General features: G+C 36.5%; 1 protein-coding gene across 1 annotated transcript; it reads right to left on the reverse strand.

Moving 5' to 3' along the window:
- Positions 1-64: 64 nt before the first annotated feature.
- LOC136679677 (V-set and immunoglobulin domain-containing protein 10-like) lies at positions 65-10,148 on the reverse strand. The gene is made up of 9 exons (XM_066658328.1): positions 9,372-10,148; positions 8,631-8,933; positions 6,714-7,004; positions 5,512-5,793; positions 4,376-4,660; positions 3,096-3,209; positions 2,885-2,897; positions 2,438-2,592; positions 65-684 (listed from the first exon to the last, which is right to left on the reverse strand). Exons 1-9 carry the CDS (start codon positions 9,418-9,420, stop codon positions 635-637), a joined length of 1,542 nt encoding a protein of 513 aa, XP_066514425.1. The 5' UTR covers positions 9,421-10,148; the 3' UTR covers positions 65-634.
- Between the last annotated feature and the right edge of the window lie 221 nt (positions 10,149-10,369).

Below are 10,369 nucleotides of genomic sequence, written 5' to 3' on the forward strand. Positions count from 1 at the left end.
CAATATTTAAAGTTCTATAATCAAATGTCTTTATTTAAAAAATGTTTATATTTAATTTAAGCACTTGTGCTTATATATGAAATGGGTTAATATTATCATCACAAATATAAAATTTTACATACATACAAACAGTATATCACAAATTTAATGCGCAAGTAGAGCCATATTCCAAAACTGGCTACAATGTTTTTAAGATTTTTGGACATTTCATGTACTTCAATGCACTAAATCTTATTAAACATCTAATTGAAAGTAAAATATACTGCATCATTATCAGTTACTAAAATGAAACATTCAGACTTGTTTAATGATCTTTAAATATGGATAAGGATCTAGGATACACAGAATAGCTTATTACCATGATAACAAAATGTATCATTATAACAATAAAATATCAGAGGTTTACCCAGCTCTGCAATAAAGCCCAAAAGGCAACAGGATGTTTTGTACAATTGAAAGAGTTTAATACACAATCTTACAATCAAAGAGTAAAACATACAAATCAAAATGCAAATGAAAATATCGTTTGTTTTCCCTGAACATAAAAACAGGCCTTTTCAATGGTGGTCTAAAGGAAACAATATGTATAATTTGACAAGTCTAGCAGATTTCTGCCTCTGTCTTCTTCCTTTATTTAATCAGGATCTGTCTGGTCTGCATCATTTAGATTATCTTCATGATCACCTAAAAACAAAGGACAAGTTATATTAGAACATCTTTTTGCTGTTTGATGGATGGAGGCATTGACTATCATCATTGGAACAACAGAATGAAACTGTATCGAGAAAACCATTATTCAACAAAGAAGCAGCACTGAAGTTTTTATCACTTTTATTGCTGGACCCAACTGGGCTTGTAAATGTTTCTGAATTATGTTAACTACAGCACTATTGTCATTTGTCATAATGTTTGGTTAAACAACATAAGGAAATTGTGACATTTAACTTAGCAATGCACAATGATACAGGAGACATATTGACATCAGGAAATATCGGTTTAAATGTAGCCTATAGGGACAAGGATGATAATTCAAGTGGACGTGGATGTAGAAAAAGATTGTTAAAAATATTTAATATTTTAAAATATAAAATATTAAAATATTATAATTAAAAATATGTTTGCTACATGGAGACCCTAGTACTGATTTTTTAATATAATTTTTGATATACTAAAGGAGCAATCTGTAGGTTATTCACTGTAATTAGTCATGTCCAGGGTTTGTGATCATAGACTAAGGAAACAGTCAAAGCTAAATCACTGCTGCCTCTCACAGCATTGCTAAAACAGTATATTCTCCTTGAGAACTGCCCAGTCCGGAGCGGAGCCCCTAACATTACATTCACCTGCGTTTGTAAACTATTTAGGCTAAAAGCAGGATAGATTTGTTTTGAATAAAACAATGTGTTTACCTTTTCCTATAGAGTTAATATGTTGTTCACAGTGATGATCTGTTAAACATATGTATGTGAAGGTTTTTGTTTTTAAGTCGATTTGTTTACCCCACTTGAAACGGATAAAGGAACAGAGAGTTGAATTGAATAATTTACATAAATCTCAGCTTATCATATTACGTTACACTGCAGTACTTGGTAGATGTTTGAGTCACAGGCGCTCCACCCACAAGTTGAGATTCTGATACTTTTAGTGCATTTGGTCTGCTTCGCTGTCAGGATGCGAGTTGCGTTCTGATCAGCTATCTGCTTTCTTCTATGTGTCATGCCAAAATAGCAGACTTGTGATTGGTCATTTAGTGTGACAAATTTCTGTAATGATGTAGTAGGTAGTTATTGGCTGCATAAAGTACAAGATTCTCTCTAGCGTCTGGCAAACATGTTGGCAGATAACAAATCCTTCAGTTTAACATTAGAATCACATCATGGCTCCAGTTATGTGCTCCAGTCCCCGTAGTCTAATACTAAAACCATCAAGAAGCTTCAGTTTTGTGCTACAGAGATACATCACCCACTTCCATTTAACTTAATTGATTTTATTGTGAAAAGCATACATTTCTCTTAGACTGACTTCAGGTGTGTATGTTTACTCTAAATTCTCTTATTCTCCACACAATTTGTTGCTGTCAGGGGGAAAAACATTAAACATTCTATTTCTATATTATTTGAACACTGTATCTGCCCTTTATATTGAATATCTGCCCTATATATCAATATATCATGATAAATTAAGCAATAAAAATTGTCCAAAATCTTTTTACATTAACTTACACTGCAAGTAAACCATTTTTTCCTTTTACATTTTTGAAGGTATTTGTTTTATTACATTAGGGATCTAATTTCACTGAACTTATTTCTGTTGTTTTGTTGTAAGATTTCATTCATTTTTTTTTTAAATATTTCAATCTCACTTCATTCATTATATTTTAATGACCCAATATTCTGTAATGTGAAGTGAAAGACATTAGCAATGAGTGGTCACTCACTGGACTGGATGCGGTGGATCTCTACGAGCGTTGTGGCGTGGATTGGACCAAGACCATTTGAGATTGGAGGGAGACTGGGAACAGTGTCGTTAAAAACATCACCATCATCTGATTCCACCAGACTCACCACATCAGTCCTGTCCTCCTCGAGAGCACTGACAACAACACAGAATTTTAACCAACAATGTCCACTCTTCACAGACTACATTTCAATCAATAGTTGAGGGTCCTGAAAGACGTTCACTGTCATTGGTTCACATAAAAACAGATGTCAAAATAAATGTGCAAAATAACTGGCCAAATACATATATACATTTTCTTTTCTGCTTCTCCATTTCAGGGTCGCGGTGTAACTGGCCAAATGTGTCTACTTAATTATTATTATTATTTCACACCTTGTCATGTTAATATTACAATATTTATAGTATTCTTTAATTTGATACTTACCTAAATCTTAGACCTATGGGAGGAAAACAGAGAAAATACATATATTTATAATCAATGAATTATAACACACAGTGCAGTGTCAGTGTGAAGATTAATATTAGTGTCAATTTGCTTCCAATTTACAGCATAAAAGAACCTACATTTAGGTTCACACTGCTGCTAAAGCCACATGCTTTATAAAATCAGATATGAAAGGGTAAAGCTCACATACTCAGACAAATCCTGTCCCGGCGTGAGTATGCAAGAATCCCCACAGTGACCCCAGCAATTACGATCAGAACTGAGATGAAGACTCCCACCATGACCCCTGAAATGTCTGCAGATGCTGAAAGTAAACATTCAATGTCCAATAATCAGTACATGAGGATTTTTTGTGTGCTGCCCACAAATATATAAGGCTTTACTGACGTCATCAAGAGTTTGTTACCCAACAGCATTCCATAAAACACAAGACAGATTTAAAGTATTTCAACAAAACTTCTTCAATTTTTGTGTGCATTCAAAAACTTAGAATGTGCTAAAACTATATTGTTAAAAGTGTTAACATGTTCATAATCTTATGAGAAACATTCTATTAAAACAAAAGTCAAAAGCCCTAAAACCCCTGTGTAATACCTCATTCAAAATGCAGCTAAAACACTGCTAATAACATCAGAATAAATGTGGGGCTAAACTGCAGTCTGAGTACTATGCAGATATACAGTAGTCAGTGGCAAATAATTATCGGCACCCTTGATTTCCCTGCTTTGGGGTTCGTGCATTTATTTTTGTTTGAATTGGAACGAAACAAGAAAGCTGAAAAAAGTAAAATCTGATTTTATTCTACGAAGAACTCCAGAAATGGGTGGCTTTACAATCTTGCCATTTAAATCTGGTCTCATTGCTGGTCACTGCAATCCACAGCAATTTGTCTTAAATCTTTGTGGGTACTTTCTGAAGTAAGCTTTACGTCATTGGCCTTGCTGAAATGCCCATGCCTTCTGATGGAGGCACTGGGTCCTACAATGCACTTCAAACCTCTCGGGTTGCCTTCAGAGTTCATGATACCACACACACAGACACTTCACAATCTTTAAGATCTCTGGAGATGGACTTTATGCTTTAAGCGTGTCCATGGTTTTCCACAATATTGGTTTTCACATCCTTTGACAATATTTTAAAATTCTTTAGAATGATATCAGCTTTGAATTTATTCCCTTCACCATTAGCAATTGCAACACTTGTCTGGTAGAAGTGGTGCATTTTTGAGCAGAGGTGCCAATATTTCTGACATTTGTACATGTTAGGACTGGTGTAATTAGATCATTTTAATCTTATGTCTATACAAGGAGATAATTTAAAGTCTTGTAATTCTGTAGTTTATCCCTTATATTTTCATGTGGTGTGCTTCTGTAAGCCTGGACCTACAGAATGTATGGTTCCTATTCTTATGGTTAAGCTGAACTTTAATAATTTTGTGGATGGCATCACAGAATAAAGAGCTTCACTCACATTTGACAGTAAGGTAGACTTCCAGCATCTTTGCACCCAGAACATTTTCACTCCAACAGAAGTAATAATCTTCATCACCCTTTGTCACATTTTTAATGGTTAGGGTCAGCACTGGACCTTGGACATCCAGGATGTATCTGGAGCTGGGAACTATAGTTTCCTTATTCTTTCCTTTCTGCCATACAGTTTTAGCAGGTGGGAAAGAGCTGCCCTCTGTGCAAGAAAGAGTGAGCTCTTTGCCCTCCAGAACAGCCACCAGTGGCTCTCCCATTGGATACGGGGATTCTGAAACACCAGAAAAGTTGGGAGTTCATGAGAATAGTTAGTAGGTTTTGGGGTAGTATTGTCAAATAATAAATGTTTTAAGTCTTTTTTTATAACCCGAATGCAGCAAAAACAAAAATATTTATGAAACTATGATTATTTACTTTTTTCTGTAAAATGTGAATCACATAAAAGAACCTAAAGCAAGTCTTTGAACGTACCATGTTGTGCCCCATAAGGTGCGTCCAAACATCTTTATGACCGATTGCTCTATGAAAAGTGCAATTTTACTTTATACAATATAAGCAATACTGTATACTGTAACACTGCTAGATATTTTGGCATGTAAAACGCACTCTTAAGCTAGCAGTATCACTAATGTGTGTAAAACCATCAAACAAACACACTCTACCATGTCAGTATCTTTTGCAATGCTGAGAATGGTTCACAATGAAAACTGTATAAGGATAGTATTTACATGCCGTTTTATTCAATGTTTCAAGAATTCTCTAAACAATCTGTGAATAAATCATAGCACATTTTATATTTAGGTTAATATTTTTGTCACATGACAACTGAAACATCTCCACTTTGAAACATAGTGAAATATGTCTGTTTTCAAGTTTTAGAATCTTCTACAGCTGTATTAATCTATTTAGGCTGAACCATATGAATATATTAGAATCACTGTATACACCTGACTGTTTGGGTGATTTTTGCTGAAAACTGATAGAAAATGCCTGTTCCAAACTTTTGAATCCTAATGTGATGTATAATCAACACACTTTTAATCTATAAATTTGCTGCAGTGAACTTCAAAGAAAACAGCTGGGTGTGTCAGTATCTGATAATAAAATGAGTTCAGGCCTTACTGAGTGTGAAGAAGCATGATTTTTCCTGGCCAGGTGTTGTTTCCATATGTCGTGCTTTACAGGTGATGTTCTGCCCTTCATATAGCATCGTCCTGTTCAGGGTGACCCCTAGGTTCTCTGTGGCCTTTGTGTCAATAACGACGTCTGATGTGTCTGTCTTAGAGGTCAAAAACACCTGCAGAATAGGTGAAGGGTAGACCTCGTACCATGAACAGGTAAAGTGAATAAGGTCGGGTTCAGTGACCTGCTCCCAGCTACAGTTCGGATGTCTATCCGAATCATCTGGAGAAAGACATGCATAAAATTATTGTTCAGATATAATTTAGGTAGATACACTTCATGGCTACAGAGTTAAAGTGATACTTCAGCAAATTTATATGATTTAAACAGGTTTAATATTTAACATTTGCTTCTTTAGCTTTGTACTGAAACATATGACCACCTGGAATTAGGCAAACATTCTTCAAACCATTTCAACGACAGGACAATAACGTTATATTATGAGTTACATGATCAAATTTACACTAAATTCAGTAATGACAGTCAAGAGTCATATCATTCATTCATTCATTCATTATCTGCAACCGCTTATCCAATTCAGGGTCGCGGTGGGTCCAGAGCCTACCTGGAATCATAGGGCGCAAGGCGGGAATACACCCTGGAGGGGGCGCCAGTCCTTCACAGGGCAACACAGACACACACACACACATTCATTCACACGCACACTCACACACCGGAGGAAACCCACACGGACACGGGGAGAACACACCAACTCCTCACAGACAGTCACCCAGAGCGTTAATCGAACCCACAACCTCCAGGTCCCTGGAGCTGTGTGACTGCGACACTACCTGCTGCGCCACCGTGCCGCCAAGAATCATATCCAGATGTAAATTAGACAAAAAAATATATAGCGTGCAGTATGAGAAACCATGTCGTTTACAACATTACTTAACAACTCAGCATGGTTTCAAGAATGCAGTTTCTATGATGCCATATGTTGTGACAATTGAGACAAACAATATATGGCCAAAAGAATGACAACACTGCATCAAAAATGCATTAAATTTGCTGAAGAATGTGAAATTCCCTGTGAAGAATTTTTCCTTTAGAAAAATCAACAAAGCATAGGCATTAAATAGTAGCACCTAAATTTTTGCAAACAACTGCACAATAATCAGGCTTCTATGTGTGCAACATACAGTAGACCAGAAGTTCCTGTGTCTGCATCACAGTCCTGTTGTTGAGGGGGTTGTAAGCTGTGCAAGTGTAGTTCCCCTGATCTGCAGGCTGAATGTTATTTATCTCAAACTCCAGCTGTGATGTGGCAGCAAAAGCCCTGCGGACATCTTGAAAAAACCATGTCAGGTTCTGTGAAGGCTCGGACATGCTGGAGCATTTGAAGGAAACGTTGTTGCCTTTTTTGACGAAAAGTGTTTCATTTGGTAAGACATTAAACGGTTTTATGTCTATTGCCATGTCAGTTGGTCCATCTGAAACAATATAGAAAATAATCAGTAATAAATCATCTTAAGTCAATACACCCTTAAAAAGTGCTCCTTTGCAGGTGGTTCATTAAAGCAATTTTCAAGACTATCCATCCCTGCAACTGATGTATTCTTCATGGCATGCAGGCATTAAAGAAAGATTCAAATAAAAACAACAATATGCCAGAACATACATTTTTCAAATGCAAAGTGTTCTCTCAATTTCCTTGAAAATATAAATTACTTTTGTGCCACAACCATATGAAGTATCACCTTTCCATGGTATACCATATATCCATAGACAGTTTCATGTTAATGCGGTTAGGTTTTGATGCACATCTACTGAGTGTCCTGAGAACTACTAGCAGTCCACTAGTAGTAAACACAACACCAGCTGATACACTCCATTGTAATAGAAAATAAAAAAATGATGATCAGCAGGAGTGGCTAAATGTTTAGGTATTAACTGCTGTATCTCTTTCAACTCCATACACTGCACTTAATTTTTTATTGTCATTGTAAGTTTAGACACGATTCACAAAAAGCTGGCAAAAGTCTTACCCTAATCACTTATGCTAGGAGTTTAGATTTGCTGCAAGTTGTTGGGCTAAACTGTTCTCCCAACTGGAATAAAATAGTTTGGAAATCACAATGAACTATGCTAATCATCAAAAAATTGTTGGTGCTGGTATTCGCATGATAATTAAACACATGATATTTAAAACACTATATCCTAGTCCAAGAAATTTCAGTTCCACCAGAGATTATTGTAGGTATGGAGGATATGTGTGAAATTTTGTGAAAAGAATGCTTTAATGCCTTTGTTTTTTCAAACAGAAAAACCTAACTGATGTTAAATATGCAGTTCTGTACACTACAAATGTACATATATTACAAATGTGGCCATTTTTAACCCCAAATAAATATAATAAAATCTTGTAACTAGGATACAAATGTAGGATACTCTAATGAATAATTGTATATGGACACATGCCTTGCCCTACTGATTCTTATAATTTGAGCTTTACTCGGCATAGTTTCTGAAATGTCACACTTTAAGGCTATGGACCCTTTACCAGGCTGAAACAGCACAAATTTGACAAAGAGTGATGTTTTCAGGTCTTTTTGGATGCTCATCTGATTTTTTCAAATCCCTGTAAATGACCATGTTTAAGTTCTGTGCTACGGTTTCTCACAAGGATAATGAGAATTTTGCCAGTGTTCCATAAACCTTGTCCAACTAAGCAATAGTAGATACAAAAGAATGCATCTGTGGGCAGAGCATGGAAATGTCAATTCTGCCTGTCAACTATGAGTGAATAAAAGGACGTTTTGATTAATGTTGTCATTGCCTTGAGAACCGAAGGAGTTTCACTCACACTGGGTCACTAAATACACAAGTAGTTGAACTTGTAGAACCTGTTTGTCTTACAATCCAGCTCATTTACAGAAACCAGCGAAGACAACTTTGCATATCCCACAAATAACCTGTTTACATTTGAGTAATATGTTCTGACATGCAACAGTACAATTAATGTCATTTTTGTCAGTTGTTCAGTTATTTATTATTTTAAACTGAACAGACAAATCGCTCAAATGACTGAACATTTGAACATGATTAATAATACGTACAGGCAACCTGTAAAAGTATACTCCGAGAGGAGCTGCCATTTCTGGGCACAGGAGCACACTCATACAAATTCTCATCTATAGTCAACAGCCCTGTGATTTTCAAGCTGCCGTCATCCAAGATGGACAAATGGCCCGCCTGCTCTGGGTGAGACTGCTCTCGCCAGATGAGAATCTCTCCAGCCTTTTTCCAGCGGGTCACCAGCAGGGTGCCATTGTCTAGTCTTCCAAAACATGGCAAAGTGACGCTCAATCCTTTTTCTCCAGTTATAACAAATGGCTGCTCTTGATCGTCTGCAGCTGTAGCTGAAAAAGGAGGTTAAAGGCATTATGTTAAGCTTAGTGATGTCCTATTTGTACAGTTGATAAAACCCAACTTCCTCACAAAATCCACAGATTTTTTGTTACTGAAATAACTAATAAGACATAGTGAGGAATCAATATGGAATTCTGGGCAGTTTCTGATATCTGATATTTTTTTCTGGTAAACTTCTGATGACAATAAATAAACCTTTATGAAGTATAGACATCTGACAGTGTGCATTCTTGTTTTAAAAAAAATTCCTTTCAAAAATATCTTAGGTTATTCAGAAAAAAACATGTTGTTAAATGATATGTGCAGGTGCAAATGAGCTTTTTAAAATCAAGGATCTTTACATAATGATATAATGGTTCTATAACAGATAAAGATTACATCAGAATCGTGGCCTCATGTCGGATCTTCAGAACAGAGAATGCACTTACCTGTTTGACACAAGAGTGAGAAGAGGAAAACTACTCCAAATATAGTCATTTTCGCGTGGAAATCCTTTTTTTAATCCTAAAAAATATAATAAAATCGCTCTCGCCGGCCGTTACGGAATTAAAGCAGTCATAACTGCTCATAAACAGTGATAGAACACTTATAAAGCAGTCATGTCCTAAATGGACCCTATCTTAATGTCTGGCAGTGAATGAAGCGCGAGGCCCTGGAGTCTCAAACCCCGCCAATTTGAACCCAACTCTCCTCCATCTTACTCTCCCGACCTGTTTACACTTTACCGCACACCTGTTTCTTCTGTTTGTTTCTCTCTCTCTCCCGGAACTTTCGGTGATGATAAAGCCACACCTTTACCTGCTCTTAAAGGTACAGAACTGCTGGCTCGCACTATGAACATTTAATTTCCATCCCGTCACTGCGTTGTACACTTTTTCTGCAACAGCGCGTTCAATCCAATCAAAAGACTCCATTCCCGCGAACCAACATTAGACCATTAAACCACGTCCATTAAAACTCACGCCCAAACATTTGTATACACCTCTCTCCTACTGGGTGAACCCAACTGCAGTGTGACACGCATTAGTGTACACACGTTTCCAGAGTCAAGAATGATGAAAGTATACAGTTTTAAAATTAAAGTTCAAATGTCTGAGATACAACATATTTGAATGTAAATTTCCCTTGCACACTTTTGGTCTCAAGATGAAAATTAAATTGCAGTAATGCCATTTTGAATTGTAGTCTGAGAACTGAATCTTCATTTCCACAGACACAATGATAACTATCGAATGTCGGTCATTTGTATTAGTTTGTTTTCCAGAATAAAAGTCTCCGTGAATTTAAAATCTGTCTGAGGAGACTAAAAATAAGTCAAATCCTGTACACAGGACAGTAATCTGAGCGGTGCGGTATTGGACCAGTAATGTGCCAGTGGACCGATATATGCTCGCTGTCTGTGTATTCGGTCGCTTTATCATTCCAA

The sequence above is a fragment of the Hoplias malabaricus genome, chromosome Y (genome assembly GCF_029633855.1).
Source record: "Hoplias malabaricus isolate fHopMal1 chromosome Y, fHopMal1.hap1, whole genome shotgun sequence".
Lineage (NCBI taxonomy): Eukaryota > Metazoa > Chordata > Actinopteri > Characiformes > Erythrinidae > Hoplias > Hoplias malabaricus.

Bases quoted from the DNA above. Each gene is read 5' to 3' on its own strand.
- LOC136679677 (XM_066658328.1), bottom strand. From the start codon at position 9,420: ATGACTATATTTGGAGTAGTTTTCCTCTTCTCACTCTTGTGTCAAACA. The intron at 7,005-8,630 runs GTACGTATTATT...ATATTGTTTCAG, and splicing joins TATACTTTTACAGGTTGCCT to ATGGACCAACTGACATGGCA. The intron at 4,661-5,511 runs GTAAGGCCTGAA...CTGGTGTTTCAG, and splicing joins ATCATGCTTCTTCACACTCA to AATCCCCGTATCCAATGGGA.